The 25,108-nt window shown below is 37.9% G+C and overlaps 1 protein-coding gene across 4 annotated transcripts in view; it reads right to left on the bottom strand.

Annotated features, from left to right (window-relative positions):
* STMND1 (stathmin domain containing 1) overlaps positions 1 to 25,108 on the bottom strand; it is a 42,744-nt gene that overhangs the window by 10,273 nt on the left and 7,363 nt on the right. The window contains exons 1-3 of one of the 4 annotated variants that reach the window (XM_069092406.1): positions 23,381 to 23,501; positions 19,871 to 20,051; positions 13,828 to 13,979 (exon numbers count right to left, since the gene is read on the bottom strand). In XM_069092406.1, the coding sequence (XP_068948507.1) occupies positions 13,828 to 13,979; positions 19,871 to 19,979 (261 nt within the window). In that variant the 5' untranslated portion in view covers positions 19,980 to 20,051; positions 23,381 to 23,501. The other 3 variants (XM_069092404.1, XM_069092405.1, XM_069092403.1) reach the window with 3 other exon arrangements.

Here is a 25,108-nt window from a genome sequence, read left to right as displayed (position 1 = left end):
TCAATGATATAACAGAGTTCCAGACCTTCTTGATAAAAAAGCCAGAACTCAATGGAAAATTCAACCTCCAATTATAAGATGCAACAGTGACTTAGAAAGGTAAACAAGGAGAACACACACACACACACACACACACACACACACACACACACCCTGCTATTTGATAAGAGCAAACTGGTTATAGACAAGTAGAGGGTATGACTATAAAATACACAAAATGACGATTTAAAAAAATCTTATTAAGGGCTACAAAGGGACTGCAATGGAAGAAAGGGAATGGTTGAAGTGGAAAAGGGTAAATTATGCCACTCATAGAGGCATAAAAACTGTATAGCAGAGGAAAAAAAGGGAGGGAGTTGGGAAGCATATGAGCTTTTCCCTCATTGGTTCTGGTACAAGGAGGGAATAACAACCAGTTAAGCATAGGACTCTATGGAGAAGAAACGCAAAAAGTATCATTTTAGAGGGAAAGAGGGGAGGGAGAGGAGCTTCACATGAGATTTGTTCCTGTCACTCTTGATGAGAAGAAGAAATAGCATACTTCATTAAGTATAAAAATATCCTACAGGCAGTAGAAGGGGGAAAGGGTTACGAAAGGGAGGTGGGAATGGTTTGTAGGGAGGGAAGTAGTAAGGGGAAAGGGGAGGAAAACGGAGGGGGGCTGAAAAGGGAACACTGAGGGAGGTGGTGGTCAAAAGGAAAACTATTAAGGGGGGGAAGGGAGAAGGGAGGGAAAATATGAACATTAACAGGGGCAGGAATAGGATGGGGGGAAAGAAACAGATAACAATCATAACTGTAAATGTGAATGGAATGAACTCTCCCATAAAACGGAGACGGATAGAAGAATGGATTAGAAACCATAATCCTACAATATGCTGTTTACAAGAAACACATTTGAAACAGAGGGATACACACAAGGTAAAGGTAAAAGGTTGGAATAAAATAAATCATGCCTCAGCTAAAGTAAAAAAAAAAAAGCAGGGGTAGCAATCCTTATCTCAGATAAAGCAAAAGCAAAAATTGACCTAATTAAAAGAGATAAGGAAGGAAACTATATCCTGTTAAAAGGCACCATGGAGAATGAAGCAATATCATTACTTAACATATATGCACCAAGTGGTGTAGCATCCAAATTCCTAGAGGAGAAGGTAAAGGAATTAGAGGAAGAAATAGATAGCAAAACTATACCAGTGGGAGACCTTAATCTCCCCGTCTCTGAACTTGATAAATCCAACCTCAAAATAAACAAGAAAGAAGTTAAGGAGGTGAACAGGATTTTAGAGAGGATAGGTATGATAGATCTCTGGAGAAAACTGAATGGGGATAAAAAGGAATATACTTTCTTCTCAGTGGTTCATGGCACATACTCAAAAATTGACCATGTTCTAGGGCATAAAAACCTCACAATTCTATGCAGTAAGGCAGAAATATTAAATGCATCGTTCTCAGATCATGATGCAATAAAAATTATATGCAATAAAGGGCCAGGGAAAGACAGACTAAAAACTAATTGGAAATTAAACAATTTAATCCTAAAGAATGAGTGGGTCAAACAAGAAATTATAGAAACAATCAGTAATTTCATTCAAGAGAATGATAATAATGACACAACATACCAAAATCTGTGGGATGCATTAAAGGCAGTTCTTAAGGGAAGTTTTATATCCCTGAGTGCATACGTGATTAAATTAGAAAAAAGGGAGCTCAACAAATTGGGGATGCAATTAAAAAACCTAGAAAAAGAACAAATTCAAAATCCCCAATTAAATACTAAATTAGAAATATTGAACACAAAAGGAGAGATTAATAAAATTGAAATTTAAAAAACTATTGAATTAATAAATAAAACCAAGAGCTGGTTTTATGAAAAAACCAACAAAATTGATAGACCCTTAGTCAATATGATAAAAAAAAGAAAGAAGAAAACCAAATTATGAGTATCAAAAATGAAAAGGGTGAATCTACCTCCAATGAAGAGGAAATCCAAACAATAATTAGGAATTATTTTTCCCAATTGTATGCACATAAATTTGACAACCTTAGGGAAATGGATGAATATTTATAAATATACAAGTTGCCCAGATTAACCGAAGGGGAAGTAAATTACTTAAATAATCCCATCTCAGAAAAAGAAATTGAACAAGCCATCAGTCAGCTCCCTAGGAAAAAATCTCCAGGGCCAGATGGATTCACTAGTGAATTCTATCAAACATTTAAAGAACAATTGATTCCAATACTCTACAAACTATTTGGGAAAATTAGTGAAGAAGGAGTCCTACCAAATTCTTTTTATGACACAAATATGGTACTGATACCTAAATCAGGAAGAGATAAAACAGAGAAAGAAAATTATAGACCAATCTCCCTCATGAATATAGATGCAAAAATTCTAAATAAAATACTAGCAAAAAGACTACAGCAACTTATCTCAAGAATAATACACTTTGATCAGGTAACATTTATTCCAGGAATGCAAGGATGGTTTAATATTAGGAAAACCATCAGTATAATTGATCATATCAACAATAAAACTAGCAGAAATCACATGATCATCTCAATAGATGCAGAAAAGGCTTTTGACAAAATACAACATCCATTCCTATTAAAAACATTAGAAAGTATAGGAATAAATGGAACCTTCCTTAAAATAATAGGTAGTATCTATTTAAAGCCATCAGCAAGTATTATATGTAATGGGGAGAAGCTAGAAGCATTTCCCATAAGACAAGGGTGTCCATTATCACCCCTCTTATTCAATCTGGTACTAGAAATGTTAGCAGTAGCAATTAGAGAAGAAAAAGAAATCAAAGGAATCAAATTACGCAAAGAAGAGACCAAGCTATCACTCTTTGCAGATGATATGATGATATACTTAGAGAATCCTAGAGAATCAAGTAAAAAACAACTTGAGACAATAAATAAATTTGGCAAATTTGCAGGATAGAAAATAAACCCACATAAATCCTTGGCATTCCTATATATTTCCAATGAAATTCAACAGCAAGAGATAGAAAGAGAAATCCCATTTAAAGTTACTGTAGACATTATAAAATATTTGGGAATCTACCTGCCAAAACAAACCCAGGACCTATATGATCATAACTACAAAACACTTTTCACACAAATAAAGTCAGATCTAACTAATTGGAAAAATATCAATTGCTCATGGCTGGGTCGAGCTAATATAATAAAAATGACAATTTTATCTAAATTAAATTATATATTTAGTGCCATACCAATTAATTTACCAAAAAACTACTTTATAGAGCTAGAAAAAATAGTAACAAAATTCATTTGGAAGAATAAACTGTCCAGAATATCAAGGGAATTAATGAAAAGAAATGCTAGGGAAGGTGGACTAGCTTTACCAGATTTCATCATACCAGATTTTCAATCTGTATTATAAAGCAGCAGCCATCAAAACTACTTGGTACTGGCTGAGGAATAGAGGAGTGGATCAATGGAATAGATTAGGCACACAAGATTCAGAAGTCAATGACTATAGTAATATATTGTTTGATAAACCTCCAGACCCTGGTTTTTGGGATAAGAACTCACTATTTGACAAAAACTGCTGGGAAAACTGGAATATAGTATGGCAGAAACTGGGTAGAGACCATTATCTAACACCATATATCAAAATCAAGTCTAAATGGGTGCATGATCTAGGTATAAAGGTTGATACTGTAAGCAGTCTCCTAAAACAAGGAATAGTTTACCTATCAGACTTGTGGAGAGGGAAAGACTTTATGACTAAACAAGAATTAGAGAACATTATAAAATGTAAAATGGATAATTTTGACTACATGAAATTGAAAAGTTTCTGTCCAAACAAAGCCAATGTAACCAAGATTAAGAAGGAGGTGGGAAATTGGGAAAGAATCTTTACAACCTATGTCTCTGACAAAGGACTAATTTCTAAAATATACAGAGAATTGAGTCAAATTTATAAGAATACAAGTCATTCCCCAATTGATAAATGGTCAAAGGATAGGAACAGGCAGTTTTCAGAGAAAGAAATTAAAGCTATCTATAAGCACATGAAGAAATGCTCTAATTCACTATTGATTAGAGAAATGCAAATCAAAACAACTCTGAGGTACCACATCTCACCAGTCAGATTGGCTAAGATGACAAAACAGGAAAATGACAAATGCTGGAGAGGATGTGGGCAAATTGGAACACTAATGCATTGCTGGTGGAGTTGTGAACTGATCCAGCCTTTCTGGAGAGCAATCTGGAATTATGCCCAAAGGGCTATAAATACTTTCATACCCTTTGATCCAGCAATACCACTCCTAGGGTTATATCCCAAAGAGATCATAGAAATGGGAGAAAGACCCATATGTACAAAAATGTTTATAGCAGCTCTCTTTGTGGTAGCAAAGAATTGGAAATTAAGGGGGTGCCCATCAATTGGGGAATGGCTGAACAAGTTGTGGTATATGCATGTTATGGAATACTATTGTGCTATAAGAAACGAGGAGCAGACGGTCTTCATATTTAGCTGGAGAGGCTTAAAAGAACTGATGCTGAGTGAGAAGAGTAGAACCAGTAGAAATTTATACACAATTACAGACACAACATATGTGTGATGACCAACTTTGATAGACTGGACTCTTCTCAGCAATGCAGTGATATAAGTCAATCCCAAAAGACTCATGATGGAGAGAAATATGTGCATCCAGAGAAAGAACTAGAAAGAACTAAGTTTATATCCAGGTGGAAGAAAAATACCCGATCTTTTTCCTTCTCTTATTTGGTTTTATGTCCTCTTTACCATTTTTCATTCCAGCTGGTACAATCCGTCCTTATAACCTGACTAATGTATAATGTGAAAGTATTTACAGATCCTATACTTGACTATAAGCTGCCATGTGGGGGGCGGGGGAGGAAAGGGAGGGGGGCAAAATGTGAAACTCAAGGAATTGTGGAATTGAATCCTGTAAACTAAAAGGAAACAAAGAAATTAATAAAAAAATTAAAAAAGAAAAAAAAGAAAAGAATTAATATGAAGTAGAAAGGAATCCTGAGAATAAGTATAAGACAGAGAAATGAGGCAAGTTAGCAATTGATTAATGTTGTCGTTCAGTCATGCCAACTCTTCATGACCACATTTGGAGTTTCGTTGGCAAGGATACTGGAGTGGTTTGCCATTTCCTTCTCCAACTCATTTTACAGCTGAGGAAACTGAAGCAAACAGGGATAAGTGACTTGTCCAGGGTCACACAGCTAGTAAGAGTCTGAGGACAGATCTGAACTTATGTCTTCCTAATTATTGGCCCAGCACTCTATCCATTGCACCACAGATACATAGTCCTTCCACTTGGCCTCAATGAAGAACACCTTAGGTGTTGAAATTAGTTTTGACTCATATGTTGATGCACTAATATAGACTGTTGTTCTCACAGACAATCAGGGCAGCCACCATTGCCTGCACATTCTCCAGAGGGACTTTCAGTGTGGTCCTTGATACTTCTTCCTATGATAGCCCTTATGGTCTTAGAGGAGCCAGATGCTTTCCTGAACTAGGTCTTTGGATGTTAAAGTCTGGGCAGTCTCTTGATAGATTTCTATAGCTTTGTCTCTTGAGTTATTGTTGGACCAGGAGTTAGACTCTTGGGCCACAGTTACTTGATTTGTGGGAAAGCAGTATGTGGCAATGGTGTTATAGCCAGAAAACCCAGTGTTTTCTGGCCTAGACTTTCCCTATATGACAAGTTGTCTAACCTTAGCAACATCCTCTCCTTACTTGGTACCCTCTCCTTCCTGCTTGGCCCCTTCTCTAGAAGCCTCCATGTATCTAGAATTTTCCATTCAAAGCTAGATATGTCTAGTTTCCCAGCTGACTAACACCCTCAGGCAACATCAAGGATAGGAAACCAAGCAGACCCACCAGAGAGGGATTCTTTTCCTCTCCTTTGATCTAAGAGCTGCCCTAAAGCATGGAAAGTACATCCAGTAATCTCAGGAAGAAACCTCTCCCAAGACCATTATGGATTTGCTCATGATATCATGACCTTTTAACTATGGCTCCCTGGTGATTCTGCTGCTTGTGTCCCTTCTGTCTCCTTTTCAGTTCCATATTGGAGGAATCCTGACACCCACATTAGGAGGCAGTGACTTGGAAATGTCTTGTTCTAGCTTAGAGAAACCCATGGAACTTGGACTATCAGTTTCATTCAGTAAAAATGTTGACTATCAACCCAATGCTAAAAATTACAGCTATTATACTATATTTTCCAAGAATGATAAAAATGAAAGTCAAAAGGAAGGCATGAGGGGTGGCCAGGTGGCTCAGCGAGTAAGAGCACCGGCTCCAGTGTTGGGACAACCTGGAGATCGAATCCCGGGCTCAGACACTCATCACCACACCCAGAAATAATAACTGGCCGTGTAACCTTGAGCAAGTTACTTAACCCCGATTGCTTAAAAAAAAAAAAAAAAAAAAGGAAGGCATGAGAAGCGAGAGCCCTGGATTCTAGTGGTGGCTCTGACACACTGATCTCAGGATCAGTGTGTGATCCTGAGAAAACCTCTTAACTTTCCTGGGCTTTTTTTTTGTTGTTGTTTGTCCTTCACTCTCAAAAAGGACCATGACATCAGGAAGATGATGCCATGACACGCAAGGGAATAGGATTTAAGTGAAGAAGGCTGTGCAAAGTCACCAGCCTCACTTTTTCCTCCAGAGCCATCTAGGTCCAGTGGCCAGATATAGATCAGGATGACAGGAGAGGGCTCAGACACAGTGGGAGATGTTGGCCTTTTCAAGCCAAGGTCTTTCACGGTCTCAGTTTGACTGAGGCAATGATCATTCAGTCATCGAGGTTTAATAAGAAATAAGGCCTTTTGAGTAGGTAAGGAGGCCATTCTCTGCCTCATTTCTTAGTTTCTTAGGTGCTTGAATTAAATGTTCTCTTAGGTCTTTTCAAAATTTTCATAAAATTTTTATGAGTCTGTGAAAGTAGCTTTTTTTTTTTCCTAAGAAAGGAGAAAAAAATTCTATTTGCTTTTTGGCTCAGTTGCAACTATTGGAGAGTTCATGTGGTGAGAATTTCTTTACCACATATAGACCGTGGGATGTGTTTGACAAACCAGGGTGTTTGTTGTTGTTATTGTTGTGTTGTTTTTCTTTCTTTCTTTCTTTTTTAATGACAATTGGCACTTGGGCCTCCTGCTGGTGAAAGCCATCTGCTGAACAAGAAACTACTTGTTACTCTACCAATGTTGGGGCTCAGAGATATTACAATCTGCATTAGACAGTTAAGTTAGATGAAATTCTTCAACAGTAAAATCTAAAAGGAAATTAAATTGGCAGTTTCACGTAACAAAACCTCTAAAAAAGAAGACATAGTTGGACTCTAGGATTTGGGGTAGTTTTAATTTAGCAATGTGAATCTGAAAGGGGTGGGCATAGTGTATAAAATATTGAATAAAATTTGAATAAAAATCGAACATTTCCACCTTATTAAACATTAGAATTTGGTCCCATTCTGATGGATCTGAGATTTCATTTGATCCACAACTCATTCTTTCTAAGTAGAGAGAGGTTCTCTCATCACCTCTATTTTGAGCTTACCTTTTAAAAGCCATACATAGGATGTGGGCTGTTTGCTATTTTCTTTCTGTTTGTGTGTTATGCTAGTCCTTGCATTATTAGAGTACACACCGGTTTTGGAGTCAGAGAACCTGGGCTCAAACCTTACTTACCTCTACTACTTAACTATCATGTGTGAACTTGTACAATTCACATTTTATCTCCCTGGGTCTCATTTTCCTCTTCAAAAAAAGAGGGTTTGGACTAGATGATACCTGTGGTACCACCCTTCCAGCTCTAAATCTCTGATCCTATTTTGATATCTTGAAATAATAACAACATTTTTTTTTAAAAAAACTGGCTATCACCAATCTAAATAGTTCATTAAAAAATCAATTTCAAAACCATCACCAGTTTGTTATTAGAGTCCATTTCATTTCACCCATTCCTTGCACAGTACCTGCATTAGTAGATGTTTAATAAACACCTCTTTATTGATTAATCGATCAGTTCCCCAAGTCTAATAGTTCAACATCCTGGAACAACCTTTGGTTCTTACCTGTCTAGTCAACTGAATTTCTACATACCACTTCCTGAATCTCCTAGGGGCATTGTTGCTAGTTAGCTATTGACCTAAGTCTGAACCTACCTTGATTCAAGTCCTAATAGGAACCCTATGCACAGAATGGCAGTAGGCCAGAGCTTCTCTTAAGAGGTCTGTAAATCTTGCTCTTCTTCTCAAACCTTCTTGGGAAGGTCACTAGGCCTTCGATGACAATTATTCATTCATGGTCCCAATCAAACATCCTCCCTCTTAGAAATCTCCCTGTGAGGTTCACAAGAACAAGTCATAAAGACTATCAGATAGGTTGGTGCAAGGTCACTAAATTCAGTCATGTTTTGGACAGTTTCATGTACGTTGAAAGGGACTAATATTTTGTCCTTTTTTACCTTCCCCCCACCCCAGTCATACCGGTATCTGGCAGCCGACTTTCAATTATCCACACTAATAAAAATATCAGTGATATAAAAGATCTAGAAAGTCATTTATATTTACCTTGACATTTCTAACAGAGAGAGATGGCGTGGCATGGTGGATAGAGAGCTGCCTTTAAACTTTGGAAGACTTGGGCTCGGGATCTGCCTCTGAAACACATTGGGTATGTTACAATGGACAGGTCACATCCTGTTGGGGCCCTCAGACAACTCTCTAAAAATCTAAGCTACAATTAAGTTACTTGTGTGCCTCAGAGGGAGTTTCCTTCCACTCAAGGGATTCCCCACACTAAAGAAACCATAGATCTAGACCAAACATTTTTTAAATGAATTTTTATAAAATTAAAATGGCATGATTTTATTTCTCAATTTACTTTTCTAATTATGTTTTAATTAACTTAAGATTCTTATTGCCTCTGATTAAGCCAGTTTTAACTAATGAAAGGGATTACAAGGGCAAGTGACCTCATTGTATGCTAGGTGTCAAGGAGAAATTTAGGAATAAAGTATTTGTCATAAATGGGGGGATGGCACATGTATATAATTAAGCATCACCCCCTAGCTATACCCAGGCTTATATCTTTTTTTTTTTTTTGCTTTTTGAAGGGCAATTGGGGTTAAGTAACTTGCCCAAGGTTACATGGCTAGTATTTCTGTGTGGGTGTTAAGTGTCTGAGGCCAGAATCGATCTCAGGACCTCCTGACTCTGGGGCTTGTGCTTTACTCACTGCGCCACCTAGCTGCTCCCCAGGCTTATATCTTGACTTATATTTTGACATATTTTAAATGTCCATAAAAATATCTTCAGGATGCTTTAAAGTTGCTGGCAGGCCAGGTTCATTTAACATATTTTACATTTAGTTATACTGCATTTTTCATTTAGCACTTTGTACTCCATCTTCAGAGTAATATTTGGGGTGTGTGTGTGTGTGTGTGTGTGTGTGTGTGTGTGACAGACAGACAGACAGCCGGAGAAGAAGGGAGAGGGAGAAAAGGGGACGAGAAAGGGAGAGAAAGAGGAGGAGAAAAGCTTACAAGTTGATTATCCAGCAGGCAGAATGGAATCCCTTCAGTACTTATCAACAAGCAAATAATCAAAGTGAAAAACAGAGAAAAGGGATTCCCTGAGATGGGCACAGATGCTCCATGGCCCTCCTGAGATCGGCTGCTCTCAGGGGATTCTCCCAATTCGGAGGATGGATAGAGCTCATTTATCTGCTCACTCTAACTGTCTCTTACACATACATGACAAATGGCACCTAAGATAATGACCTGGACTGGTGAGGGACAGACCCTCACAGCTTAACAATGTTACCATATGAGTAGCTATATAAGCACCATTTTCTAAAACTCTTTCTTATTTATTTTCCATTTACCCTTATGTTATTTTATTGAAAAACATTTTTCTCACTTGGAAATTAAGAAAGATCTTTAAAAAGCAAAAGCCACTTCCGCCATAATTTATTTTTCCATTTCTGTCTTGCTAATATGATTCTATTAATTTTAATACTGTATTTCAATAATTGCTACATTTATCTTCTCTTTCACCCTTTCTTTCCTTTTTACTTGCTCTGAGTGGGATTTTCCTTTCTCTATATTTAATGCCCTTGATACCATATTTAGTCCTCTCTTTAAAAAAAAATCACATTTATTCCCTGAGAGGCATCATGGGAACATGGACAGAGCTAGCCTTAGCATCAGAAGGACCTAGCTTTGAGTCCTTTGATGTATATAAGCTTTGTGACTATGATTAAGTCACTTACCCTCTTACCATACCAAACAATTCTCTCAGATAACAAGTTGCCAACAGGAGGAACTGTTAGAAATTTTCTTATTGGAAGTTCTTTTATATCATTGCAATAACATTCACTGTTCAGGAAATATACATGTTCAGGAAAAACACATCTCTAAAGTTATTACATGATATTTCAGTTTTCACCCGTGATGATTTATACTTCTAAGTCATCCTTGCCTTTTTATACAGACATCCTAACCTTTCTTTAAATGGAATGTTAATGTGGTTTTAAGTTTTAATAGGTTATACATCTACTTTAAGAGCATAAAACCACCCAAAGACTTTTGGGACACCATTTATATGCAACACGTCAGACATCTAGCATTCCTCTATTCTCTCCTAGTTGTATCAAGAAAGTTCTTGCTATTGGGATTGACCAATCTTCCATTCAGGTAAGATGTGTGACATAATGGATAGAGTTGTTCTTAGAGACAGGAAGACCCAGGTTCGAGTTCTATTTCTATGAGACTCTGAACAAGTCACTTAACCTCACTCTCAGTGCCCTAGCTAACATTCTAAGACTTTAGTTGCAGAGAAAGTAGATTAGTAGAGGAAATTTTCTCATCTAAGCCCTCCTAATACTAATGAAATCACAGGTCCAGTGCCTAACCACCTCCATATTTAGATACTTTTTCCAGGGATCATCCTGTTTTCCTAATCACCATCCTTCATGTTTCAGTCAGTGCTGCTGATACGTTTTTTTTTTTTTAAACTATCCATTGAATTGGAGGCTGGGGAGGATGGTGGCAGAATTTCTGGGAACAGAAGGACCTGTTAAGTCTGGTGTGTCTCCATCCAGCCTCATGCCTGGTTTATCCTGGGTCACCCTGGCACTCCATTAGCGCTCCTGATTGCTACTTTATTTATGCCCTGTTCTGCCAGTCCGGCCTCACATTTATATCCCTCTGACAACGTTTTAGCTATGTCTCTAGCAACCATTCTATTTCTAAATAATATGTAAACAGTCTTTATCCTTGGCTGACTTAATGGTATTGCAACAAAGTCAAGCCAGAAGTTCTTTTCTTTTTTCTTTACAGATATTTCTTCCAAAATACATCACATAGTAATCTTATTCCCCACCCTTACTAAGTAAGCTCCTAATAAATACATTTAATTTTTGACATCTGAATCACAGAGAAATATCTTAATGTTACTCCCCCTGGCTTCATAATTTTGATTCCCATGATATCCCCCAGGTGGGCATCTGTTAACTTTAGTCATCTGCTGGCATTAGTTGACCTGCCACTTTCTCTCAGAGCCTGTGCAGTGAGGTGTCTTCTTGTCTTTGTAGGCCTTCCTTTTCTGTTTTGTGAGACTCACCAGGACCAAAGGCATGCTTCCTCCTCCTGCCCCTGCTGTAGAACTTTCCTCTTCTTGATACAGTGTTCTGCACATAGTAGGTGCTCAACAAAAAGCTGCTCAGTGAAGGGAGTCAGTTCTCCCCTGCCATGTCTCATTACACTGCCTCCTTTCTTTCTCATCACATCCCCCTCCTACTCCAAGTCTGCTGGTGACATTTAGTAGGCTCTCTAAAATCTGATTCCTGACCCTTGTAGGACATGCTGCGGCTGCTGATGCTCTTCCAGCTGAATGGAGCAGGATGGAGAGGATGGAGCCCTGTGCTTGCAGTCTGGAAACCTGCCTCAGGTACATACAAGCAAGGCATTTCACCATTCCGAGCCTTAAGACTCCTCGTCTTCAAAATAGATGTGACAGTGGATAGAAATCACTTTGCAAACCTGAAAGAGATCTCTAAATGTGAGCTACTTCATATCAGAACCTCTTCCCTATGCTCCTTACATTTCCTTTTCTTTTGGGGGAGGGTTCACCCTTCTGGGGCTCATTCCTTTCCTTTCCTTCATAGAAAAAAATACATTAATGGGCAGGTAGGTGGGGCAGTGGAAAGAACACTGGCCCTGGAGTCAGGAGGACCTGAGGTCAAATCCAACCTCAGATACTTGACACTTACTAGCTGTGTGACCTTGGGCAAGTCACTTAACCCCAATTGCCTTGCCTTCTCCCCTTAAAATAAAATAATGAGGTTGGACTAAAGAGCTTCTGAGGTCCCTTACAGCTCTAGATCACTGAGAGTCAAAATGAAATGTCATAATGGGGAAGTAGGAAAAGCCCTAGATTTAGAATTAGAGGAATTTGTTTAAAATTTCACCTCTGCTACTTACTAACTGAATGACCTTGGCCAAGTCACTTCCCTTCCCTGAGTCTCCTCATATTTAAAAGATGGGTGGGGAAGATGCCCTTTGAACTCCCATCTAGTTCTTGCATCCTATGAAACAGTCTACAAGAAAGTGTTCTGTAAACCTTCAAGGACTATACACACATAAGCCACCATTATTACAGACCATGGGAAACTGATGAACCTCTTTGGTATCACTGAGTGCCACCAGACACCATTCTTGGTCGATAGCTATCATTTTTTTTTTTTACCATATGTATCTCCTCCTTTCTTACATTTTTTTTTTTTTTGCTCTCCTTTCTTCTCTTCCTCCCTTCATTCACATCATCTTTCATCTTATTCTCTCACTTCCCATTTCCCCTCCCTTTTCTTTTTTTCATTTTTACTTTTCTCTTTTTTCTTCTCCCCTGCCTGGGGTTTAGACTCACCAGTGATGCCCACAGACACTGCTTCATCCTCTCAGTGGCAGGCTCTCTGGGCTAGAGACACTTTTAGGAACTTACAGTCTGTCAATGTAGCTGCGGCAAGTTCTAACCATGGTGACAAACAGTACAGTTATCCCTTCCACATCGTGACTTTTCCCATTGTGGTTTTGATATATTGCAGGCCAGCACAAGAAATTAAATGGGAATTTGGGGGTAGTTTTGGGAAAACCAAAGACAACATGTGAAAAGTTAGCTGGCGACACAGAGCCTATGACCAAATACTTAACCCAGAACTTACAATAAAGTACTGCCAATACCCCATAAAAGAAAAAGAAAAAATTCCGACTTCTCTGGTACTAAGGGAGGGCCAAAATTTTTTACACATATTTTCCACATTGTGGGGGCACCACATCCCTAATGCCCACAATGTGGAAGGGAAAACTGTATGGTCAAGTGAGTCGGACAAACAGATTTGTTTGAGGAGGCACATAATTAGAAACTGAGTAACCATCACTACAATTGTAGTTTCCTCCCAGTTTTTCATCAGGATTAGGGTGTATGTTTACGTTCCATAGCTGATAGTCTTTATCCTGAAAAAAAGACTTCAATTTCAAAGGTGCCTTGGTTTACCTCAGAGTCTGTAAGACTTCATAGGCACTTTAGTGCCTCATGAATGCTTAGGACTGTCCAGGAATTAACTGAGAATTTTGCATACTAGGGTAGAGGGAATTGATGGGAGGAATTTCACTAACTTGAAAAGACGCTTTGAGAATTATACCTAACATGCATTTACTGGAATTTATGCTTTCCGATCAACAATCATACACTGCTTTTACTTTTAACTACATTCTAAAGTTTATTATAAATTGTTACTTGCCATGACATTATATGATTCTCCATTTCTAAATACTTTACTTTGACTTTGTATTATTCCTTGAATAATTAGTTCCTCCAGGATATCTGATGACTTCGGCCTCTCTTGACTCTGGAGGTGTTGGGACGTACCAATTAATCCATTAATTATTGGTTCTTTAAAAAAAAAAAAAGAAAAACAAGCATCAGAGTCTACCTTACAATTAATCACATTAACTTCATTTTCTCAGAACCCTAATACTGTGACCCACAGACTACTCTGGGCATGGAATAAAATCTGTCATTCTTTGAGCAAGTTCAAGTTCTCAGCGTTCCTAGTGAGGGAGGGACCATGAGGAACAGGATACCCTGTTTATCTGAGAGGCCACTTATTAGGAGAACAAAAAGCCTTTTCTCCCTGCTATGCCTGATGATTGCGTTGTCACAACACTCATACACTTGGGTATGGCTACCTCTGTCGCTTGTCCTCATTACAAAGCCAGAGAGCAGTGAAGAATAAGAAATTCTTTGGGTAACTCTTTGCAGTTGCAGCTTGGTTTCTATGCTTTGGATACAAATGATAAACAGTGTGATGTTGCCAAGAGATTTCTGCTTCTGCAACCTTGAGTTTACAATTACACCATCTGCTAAATCTCTATCAGTAGAACTAGGTCTTCTCTGAAAAGAGTCTTTGAACCATATCAGACTCAGTCATATAACATCAGCCAATCCTTCATATAAGCTATTTTTAAAAATCAATATTGAAATGGTTTATAGGAGGGTCTTTATTGTTGGCACCAGGGATAGAGAAACCCCATTGCTAATCATCCAATTTACAAGGAAGCCAGGGAGTCTCATTTTTGTATCATGCAAATGGGCCTTGCTGCTTTGTTTTGGGCAAATGCATTTCTATTTTGTTGTGTTTTGTTCTTCTGTCAGTAACAACACTTTTCATTCTCCCCAGAAATATGCTCCCATCTATTCTTGAAAAGTAGAGGCTAGGAGACAGCTAGATTTAGAGCCAGGAAAACCTGGTTTCAAATCCCATTCAAATCCCTGTCATCTTTACTGGATATGTGACCCTGGGCTGATCATATCATCTTCTTGTATCTTAAGCAAATCCTAGGGGCCTCTCTATGTATAGCTGGGTAGTGATAGGCCCATGTGGGAAGAAGTAATTAGTTCTCACACTGGGAGTTCCTTAAGCATACTTAGTTAAAAAAAACAAAAAACCAACCTAGTTTCAGTAGAAAACAAGCTCCCTCCATTCAATTAGAAGAATTTTATAGAAATTCTTGACTCTGCCAGCCAGCGTAGATAGGATGAGTGAGTTTTTAATGTGAAGTTGTAGAATAAACCTAACCAGATATCACAGATTTATGGTTTCAAGGGGCCTTAGAATTCACTTAGTCCAAACCCCTCTAGTTTCACTTTGGGAAACTGAGAGCCAGAGAAGGTAACTGACTTGTCTAAGGTCACATAGCAGCACATGGCAGAGACAGAATTTGAACCCAGGTGTTTGGCTTTGAGATCCAGTGGTTTTTTCACTGTACCATGAGACCGTCATGTTCCTTCACACCAGCAAGTGAATATTTTTAAAAATCTGCTCCTCTCTTTCAGTACTGCTTTTCAATAGGCCCGTAAGAATATCTAATAAGTTCATAGTAGCAAATATAATAAGAACTTTATTTCAATGTGTTAAATCAAGGAGTTAGTTGGCTATTGAGAGAATCAAACCTGATTTTTTTTCTGTGTTCCTGTTTCTCCAACTGTTATAAGAAGTGGTTCCCAACCAAAAGGACCCTTTATTGCATAAAAGTGAGTATACTCTCATAGAGAGCGTGTTCTCTTAGTTCTTATCTTGTTATCTTGTTCAATGACTGAAAAGATAAATCATGACAAAAACTGTTTATGAATTCAGTAAAAATTTTAAATGAATGACAACTACAAACATTTGAAACTCATTGTTCATGTAGTGTGTTTTGTGGGAGCTAAATGAAGATCAAGATGTTAATGATTGGGGTATATGTGAATGAGCAGTTTAGGAGATCCCTTGAAATAGAGTAACAGGGGTGTATAGCCTGGGACTCATGGTGGCCTCCAAGATACTGCCACTGGAAGTTTTCTCAACATTTTGATCTTAATGCGGCCCAAACTGAATTTATGATTTCCTCTTTTAAGTCTATTCTTCCTGTTTTATGACAATTTTGTCTATGGAACCACCATTCACCCATGTTTTGAAAGCTTGTTACATGTAACTTTTCTCCCTCACGTTCATCCAATTACCAATCTTATTAATTTTAACTCTGTACTGGCTCTTATATCTGTCTCTTCTTCCACAGATACCATTCCTTTATAGACCCTAATTTCCATCCATCTGGCCTACTGCAACAGATTTCTAACTGGTCTTACCAATTTTCCTCTTTCTTTTCTCTTAAGATTTTTTCGTACCACTGCCAGAATAATTCTTAATTCATAGAGCTGGTTATTTCATTCCACCGCCCAAAAGTCTCAGTGGTTCTTGAATGTCCTCTGGATAGAGTTCAAGCTTCTTTGCCAGGAATTCAATACCCTCTATAATCTGATAACCATCTAACTTTTCTAGAATGACCTAATTTTCTAGAATGACTTAATGACTCTTCTATGCATGTTATATTCTGACAAACTCCCTGTCCTCCAAATCTGAATTGCTATGTCCCTTTACCTTTGACCATATAATTCCCTATACCCAGAAAGTCTTGTTTCCTTTTTTATCTACATTATTCATACTCTAAGCCCAACTCAAATGCCACATCCTTCATAAATCTTTCCTTGACTTACTCATTAATAATAACCTTCCCCTTTGGATTTTACATAGCACTTTGTTTTATTCCTCTCTAATGTACTTAATGTGTAATACCATAAATTATACTTACCCATGATTATATCTAAGAGAAATGATTATTTCTCTCTTGTATTTAATAACTAATGATTACATTGGGACCAAGGATTTCCTCTTTTCTACTTCCTCATTCAGAAATCAACCAGTGTGGGAAATCTTGAGCAAAGACATACCCAGGCTAAGATCTAATCAAAGACAGTAAAAGAAATTCTGAGTTTAGACAAATGAGTGGATTCCTACTCATTGTGTTTACTCAGATGTGGGAAAATGTGGGTTCTCTCTTTTGTCAGACAGATGATATGTAAATTGAAAAATCTCTTTGACCAAGATTTGGGTGCTCAGGGTCATATACCTCAAGACCCTCATTGTAACATAGTCCACCTCTCACTGTTAACCTCTCATTTTTAACCAATCAGAATTGATTGCCATCCTCAGAAACATCCCTCTTTTCCAAGGGCATATAAGCTCTGAGCACACTGCCATGAAGGGTCTTTGGAATTTGAGAGGGACACTGACCTCTTTTATTAATAATATCCTAGCATTATTAATAAAATGACTGATTACCCAGAAACTATGTCTCTTGAACATTTTAAACATCATATATCTTATCCTCCAACAAGTCTATAAGTTTCACTAGGATGGTGCTTATTTCTTACCTAAATGTTGTTTCTTCTCCAGTGCCTACCACAGTGCTTTGAATGCAGTAGGTGCTTAATAAATAAGTACTGATTCATCGATCAACAGCTTTTATTAAGTGTTACTATGTGCCAGGCACTGTGCTAAATAATAGGGATACAAGATTAATCCCTGCCCTCAGGGAAATCACATCATTCTAATGTGGGAGAAAAACATGAAAATAATTAGGTATATATAAGCTATATGAAGAACAGCTGGAAGGTAACCTCAGAGGGGAAGGCGCTAGCATCTGGAGAACTGAGAAAGGACTCCTAAAGAAGAATTGAATTGAGGTAAAGCTTGCATGAAGTTAAAGTCTGCAACCCTGCTTAAGAAGGTCTAGATTCCTCTTAGAAGTGGCTCAGTTTTCCCCATATCTTCAATAACCAGGTCAGAATTTAAGGAAGCACTATACGCCCTAAGTGAAAGAACTAGAATTACTATAGGCCAAGGCAGCTGGGTGGCAGGGTGGATAGAGTGTAAAACCTGGAGTCAGAAAGACTCCTCTTCCTGAGTTCAAATCTGGCCTCAGACACTTTCTAAGCTGTGTGACCCTGGGCAAGTCACTTAACTCTGTTTGCCTCAATTCCTCATCTGAAAAATTAGCTGGAGAAGGAAATGGTAAACCATTCCAGTATCTTTGCCAAGAAAACCCCAAATGAGGTCATGAAGAGTCAGAAATGTCTAAAATGACTGAGCAACATTATTATTATTATTCCAATACCAAGGAGTAATTTAAGAGAAATTGTGCCACAGAAATAAATCATAAATAGCTTCTCAATAGCACAAACACCAAAACATAATTATTTATTTTTTTCTTGATTTTAAAAATTATTTGGTTCTACATTTATTAGGATAATAACTCTCCTTTTGATTCAGTTTATTTTTAAATGCAAATCTTACATGTAGAGAGTGATGACTACAGCCAAAGTTTAAAGCAATCAACCTTTGTAGTGGTTGCTACCAAAAACAAACAGATAAATGAATAAGTTTACTTGACATTTTAACAAGAAAGCTGCTGTCCAACACTATTATACTCTAAAATCCACAAAGAAGCCATGTTGCAAAGTTCATATCTAACGATGTTGGAGGAAGCAATGTCATCTGGTGGAGATGAGGACTCTACCCCTGATTTTACCACTTACAGTGTGCATGACATTGGACCTTAATGCTTTAGATTTCAGTGACTTCACTTGTAAAAGGAAAGGACTACATCAGATGATCTTTCAAGGCCCCTCCCAACTCTAAGTCCTATGATTCTATGAATAGATAACCTCTGAGACACATTTTCAGCACTTTTGTTCCTCTGTCCTAGGTTCCTTCCTAATCAGCATCTAGGAGGAAAAGTTCCCCAACTGTTCATTCAGATTCAGTAACATGATGGAGCCAGCTCTGACCAACTGTTAAATTTTTAGCCAGCTGTTAAATTTTCAGTGTGAGCATTTACAGCTCAGAAATTGGCAAATGTTTGTAAGGAATAATTCATTTGGACCCCGACTCTATTCCAATCAGTATTTAATCAGTCTAATATTTTACATAATCCACATAGGGATAATTAGACAAGATAGATTCTTATATAGCAGGCCTTGATAGGAGGCCTCAAACTTTAATGTAATGTACACTACTTGTTTACCAATTATGAAGCTCACTTTCTCAACCACAAGAATGCTGACAAAGATATCTCCATCCTGTTTTGCTCGAATTCCATGTTCAAGTCTAGCGTGGGCAGGATGCTTTGATTCTTTGGAAAGTCCTCCAACTTATTTTTGTACCTCCGGACTACTCTCTCTTGTCCAATATGAGCAGGTGACCATCTTATGATCTTATGACCACTTAGTCAGTAGAAATACTCCATGCTTTGACAACCTATGACACCCTGCTAATATACTATTTTGGGGGGTGGATATATCATTTTTGGCCCTTGAGAGCAAGGTCTAGCACCCAATGCGATTCTGTATTTTGCCATGTCTCTTTTGTATATTTGAGCATCAAACCCTAGAAAAACAAGGTCCTGGAGACCTGGGGCATCTCAGGTCGTCAGGAAGATCTGAGGTCCACTTCATTAGAGGGGGCCATGAACCTTTTAATTAAATAATAAGTGCTATGACTTAGAGCTCTGCCTTAGTGTATTTTTTTTGGGGGGGCAGATTAAATAATTTTGGACCCCACATATTACAAATCAGGGCTTGATTGATTTTTTGGTTCATTATCTAGACTTTAAAAAGTAATGAATTAAATATTAATGACATAAATGAAATGTAAAAGTGCGATTATATATTCATACATATATACCTACACGTACACATTTTTACATATATATAGATATACACACATATATCTATATATTTATACTTACTTGTTGTTAAGCATTTACCAACATATCCAAGGATGTAACTACTAAGTTATTTTAAATTTACTCATGTTATTGCATGAATTCACTCAGTCACAGAATCTGAGATTTGAAAGATATCTAAGAAGTATATACTACTCCAATTTCAGTTGGATTCTTTACCTGTATTTACTTCTTCATTTCTTTTATCAAGAGATGGTGAATTTTCTAGAATGGTTCCAGGTAAGCTTCCCATCAAGACACCATCTTCCAGTTCAAATCTACTATCCATAATAATTTCAGACCTTGCTGACCCATCCCAAGGCCCAGCATTTACAGGTATATAAGATTTACCAATATCAACCTGTGAAAAAAATGAAAAAAAAAAGCTTTTCATTTATGAATAATGGTTATTTGGAAAATGAAAGCAATGTTTGGAGCTCTATTTTGTGAGCATTCATTCAGTCATTCAATAAATATTCAATGATTGCCTTTCATATACAATGATAATGTAATGAAACAGCAAAGCTTTGTAATGGCCAGGATGCTCAAATTATTTACAAATGTAACATTAAGCCAATCAAAATGTTACGTGTTTATAGGTCTAGACAAAATAATGTCAAAATTCAGTCATAAGAGTCAAAGACTCGTAGATTGAAGGACCACCAAACAGCCTTGCAGCATCGACAATCCCAAGATCCTTGATTAGAAATTACAATATTCAGGCTACAGTAACGCTGTCTATGGGCAGGAGCTTTGTTCTGGTTGGTGATTACTAAGAGTTACTCATGTGGCTTTGGTCTGAAAAAAGAAAGCATAACAGATAATTGAACTTCTAAAGTAATGACTTGTCTTTATGAACTTGAAGGAGAATTGGTGATGGATATTGTTTGTAATACAGTTTCTGTGATGAGGAAGGGGATGCATGTATACAAAAGTATGTAAAGTAGCTCTTTTCTTAGTAGCTTTAAAATGAAAACAAAGGGAGTACCCATCACCAGAGGAATGGCTAAATGAATTGCAGTATAGGAGTGGTATGGCATATTACTATGCTGTAAAAATGACAAACCAGACACTTTCAGAGGAAGCTGGAAAGCCCTCTGTGAATTGATGCAAAGTAAATTGAACAGAACTAGGAGGCAGCAGAATGACCCAGGCCAGGCAAGATGGTCCATGGGAAGCACAACAGTGATGCTATGACTAAGAGAACTGATGAAACTGATTGCCACTCAGACAGGCCCCGCTGGAACAAGATCGTATTGAGAGAAGTGATGATTAATAACCAATAACATGGGGAGAAGCAGAGTTCTCTTCTAAAGTCCTGATTTTAAAAAGTAAAAAGTTCAGTCTTTTGAAGGACATTATTGATAATGAGATTGAATTAATTCTCCTCAAGCTCCTCAAACCCAACCAACCTTACAAGGAATTTAAGCTAAGGTGGAGAAGAGAATTGTGGTCTACAACAGGTTTGGGTGGGATTGAATTAGATTGGGGGTGGGGGTGGAGCTCTCTGTCCACGGTGGCATGATGTCACTAGAAGCCCCTCATTTTAATATAGCCCAACTCCCACTGTATTAACCAATCAGAATTGATTGCCACTCCTCTCCCAAAAGAACATACAAGCTCTGAGCCAGCACCATCACTGTCTTTGGTCTAAGAGAGAAAGCCAAATGATCATCCACTTATTAATAACGTATTGGATTTATTAATAAAATGATTAAATTACCCAGAAGCTATGTCTCTCAAACCTTTTTAATCATCACAGTACTGAAGAAACAGTGCACAGTCTTCAAGGACCATGCTTCCTTGGGTGACTATGGATCCATGACAGAATAAACCTGAAGCTTTTTTTTTTTTTTTTTTTTACCAATGGGGCAGCAGGCTTGCCTACCCCATACCCACCTTCATTTTTAAGTCTCACAAAAAAAAATAACTTAAGTGCTAATATGCACATATGTACATACACATACATATTCAACGACAATATTATAGAGAAAAATGACTGAAAAACTTTACTGATCAGTGCAATGATAAAACAATCTCAGAAGAATGAAGATTACACATGTCAGCTACATCTTCCCAGAGATAGGATGGTTTTAAAACAAAGAACGAGAAATATGTTTTTGGATATGGCCCAAGTCTAGCAGAGATTTCTGTGAGCGATGGAATGAGTTCCAGAGTGGGTGGGGGGGGTACCTTCTCAGTGGGGTTCCTCCATACAACTTAAGAACAGAGCAAGGATAAAGTGGCTTGTCAGCTGCCTTCCTTCTCCCGACACCTGTCTTTCTGCATTTGCCTGTGTCTCTCTTTTTCTGTTCCCCTTCCTTCTCTCTAGACTCTCCAGCCCACAAGTATAAATAAATACTGGCAGGGTGTGTAGGAACCTGCTTGAATCAGCTCAAACTAGCTTGAGAGACAATTGTTAAACGTTCAGTGTCTGAGTATTTATACTTCTAAAATCAACAAGCACTTTGTATAAGAGCTTGATTTATTGTTTTCTTGATTGTCTAGACTTTAAAAAAGTGATTAAGAAAATAATAATGTGGATTGATGTTGTTTACTCATATCCAACTCTTCATGACCCGGGATGGGGTTTTCTTAGCAAAAGTACTGGAGTGGTTTTCCACGCTAGTGGCAGTTTAGTAGTTTAGGCAAACAGAAATTAAGTGACTTGCCCAGGGTTACACAGCTGTGTGTTGATTAAATTATTCTTTCATTTTCTACCCCACAACAGCCCTACTGATGTGAATGCATTTGCTTCATAGAGAAACTGGCTTAGGGACAGAGACAAAAATAAGCTTCCCAGGGTCACATTTAAGGCATTTGAACCCAAATCTTATCATTATTTCTGGTGATTTTTGTTTGTTTCTGAATTAAACAAGTTAGAATGGTACATAGAGAACCAGGCTTGAAGATAGTAGGAGCTGGATTCAAATTCTGATTTTGATATATATATTCTGCCTATGTGACCCTGTCAAGACTAACTTCTGGGGCATTCCAAGCAGCTTTCCCAGAGAAGGTTTCTTCACTTGGGGTCTATGAACTTGTCTTTTGTTTTTGGCATTTTGACAACTCTATTTCAACATAACTGGTTTTTCTTGTAATCTTACATATTTTATATTATGCATTTTAAAACATTTTGAGCTTAGGTTTCGCCAGACTGCCAAAGGCATCCACGACCCAAAAACTGGTTAAAAAAACACAAGCTAGTAAATGTCTGAGGCCAGATTTGAAACCAAGACTTTATGATTCCAGGTCAAGTGATCCATCCACTGAGCTACTGATGGGGTACCTGGGGTCTAAATCAATTTGTAAAACCAATTTGTAAAACCAGTTTGTACAATTGTAACTGCAATTTGTATTGTACAATTGTAAAATTGTAATCTGTAAAATCCCTTTCCCAGCCTCAAACTCTGCCCCTTCCCCCTATCCACACTTGGCCTAGGCAACAACTTGTGACTCCTTTGTTCTTACTTACTCTCTTCATGTCTCCTCTGGTCTGGCCCAAATACTCCTTTGTCCTTGCCTCATGTCTCCTCGGTCTGGCCCAAATCTCATCTAAACTATCTATGCATTAAAGTCACAAGTTCCTCTCAGTCAGCCCTAACCTTTATCTATGCACTGAGGTCCCTTCGCTCCATCTGGTCAGCCCTGACAATGGCAGCCCTACCCTTTAAAAGTAAAAGCCTATACCTCTCTCACTTGCAGGTCCCCTAAAGGACTCTTGCCTGCTTCTCATGAAAGCGGAACAATAAACTTCTACAACTCTCACTCCAATTAAGTCTGAGACCTTGAATTCTTTCCAGACGTTATTGCAGGTTTTCTGGTCTTAGATAAGATCAGAATTCCTGCTGAACCTAGAGGGAGCCAGTCAGTGTCTGAACTCAGCTCTTTCTGACTCCAGGCCCACTAAACTATGTAGTTGCCTCCAATATAAATCAATAGTACAGATTCCATTTAAAAGTATGTCATACGTACATTTTTCACCAGAGAGCTATTTGTTAAACTGAACAAACATTCCATTATTTTAAAGAGGAAAGTGTTGTAATGAGTGTTGTAATTTAGAAAAAACAAAACAAATAAAAAAGGAAGAGAACCCTTTTTAGTGGGGGGTAGAGGCTGGGTAGGGTTAATTTTAAAATGAATGGAAGCAAGAAAACCAAGTAAGCTGTTCATTCCCTGCAGATATCCATTGTAAGAGAAAGATTGTCACTGCATCACTGGGGAGCTGGGGTGGAGGGGTGTTCATTAGCTTTTCAGACCTATCATTTTGTATACCTAGTAAAGCAAAACCTCCCTTAAGAACTAATTAGAAATCATGAAGTTTAGCATTTCTAAGTGTAGAATGAAAAAAAAATCTTAATTGAAAATTAAGACTTAATTAAAAGAATGTATTCAAATTGAGAGCAAACTTGAACACTTTAGGGCTAAAAAGCCACATTTCTAAAACATGTCAAAACTACTGCTGAAAATTGACATTTTTTCCCCTCCTATTATGAAGTAGCTCAAAATTACGTCATAAATATTAGATATTTATGGCATCTTCATGTCATAAACTAGAATTCCTAGGATATAGGATCACAGGTTCTTATCCAATTTTGCCAACAAGAATGAACATTCATTCATCTACTACCTGCCTCTGAGAGGTGTTAAAGGTGACAGCATCGAATAAATAAATAAATTTCAAATAAATAAATTTGAATAAATTTATATTTAACAAATAAAGAAATTTCACTTTTGGTTAAGAAAATGGGAGTGCCATGCAGTTTGTACAGCCTGAAGTCAGGCCTTCCTACTTTCAAACTTGGGGTATGGAGAAGATCCCTAAAATGCCAATGCTTAAAGTAAGAAATAAAATCCTTTTAAAAAATCCCCAATATTTCTAATCAAAGGGGGTTAACATTTTCCAAAGAGTACCAATGGAAGCCTAGTATGTAAAAAGAGGGAGGCGATAATTCACCAGTGTCTGCCCTCACTAGAGTCTGTCTTAGGAAAGATATTGACAAACAGGGATATGTTCAGAAGAGTGCAAGCAGGATGGTGCCTATGAAGCTCCCTTTAAGGGACTGGAATTATTTGTTCTGGACAAGAAAAAAAAGCTTGCTTCTCTAGGCTATTTGAAGAGGCTTAGCTTCCAGAAATAAGGATGTGATAGTCTCTCTCTCTCTCTCTCTCTCTCTCTCTCTTCTCTCTCTCTCTCTCTCTCTCTGTATCTCTCTCTTTCTCTCTCTCTCTCTCTCTCTGTATCTCTCTCTGTCTCTCTCTCTTCTCTCTCTCTCTCTGTATCTCTCTCTCTCTCTCTCTCTCTCTGTATCTCTCTCTCTCTGTATCTCTCTCTCTCTTCTCTCTCTCTGTCTCTCTCTCTCTCTGTCTCTCTCTCTGTCTCTCTCTCTTCTCTCTCTCTCTGTATCTCTCTCTCTC

Source organism: Petaurus breviceps, unplaced genomic scaffold (assembly GCF_028583685.1).
Source record: "Petaurus breviceps papuanus isolate PSGF00001 unplaced genomic scaffold, PetGlider_PUasm1.0 190, whole genome shotgun sequence".
Classification (NCBI taxonomy): domain Eukaryota; kingdom Metazoa; phylum Chordata; class Mammalia; order Diprotodontia; family Petauridae; genus Petaurus; species Petaurus breviceps.
This window is presented reverse-complemented; position numbering and strand designations above follow the sequence as displayed.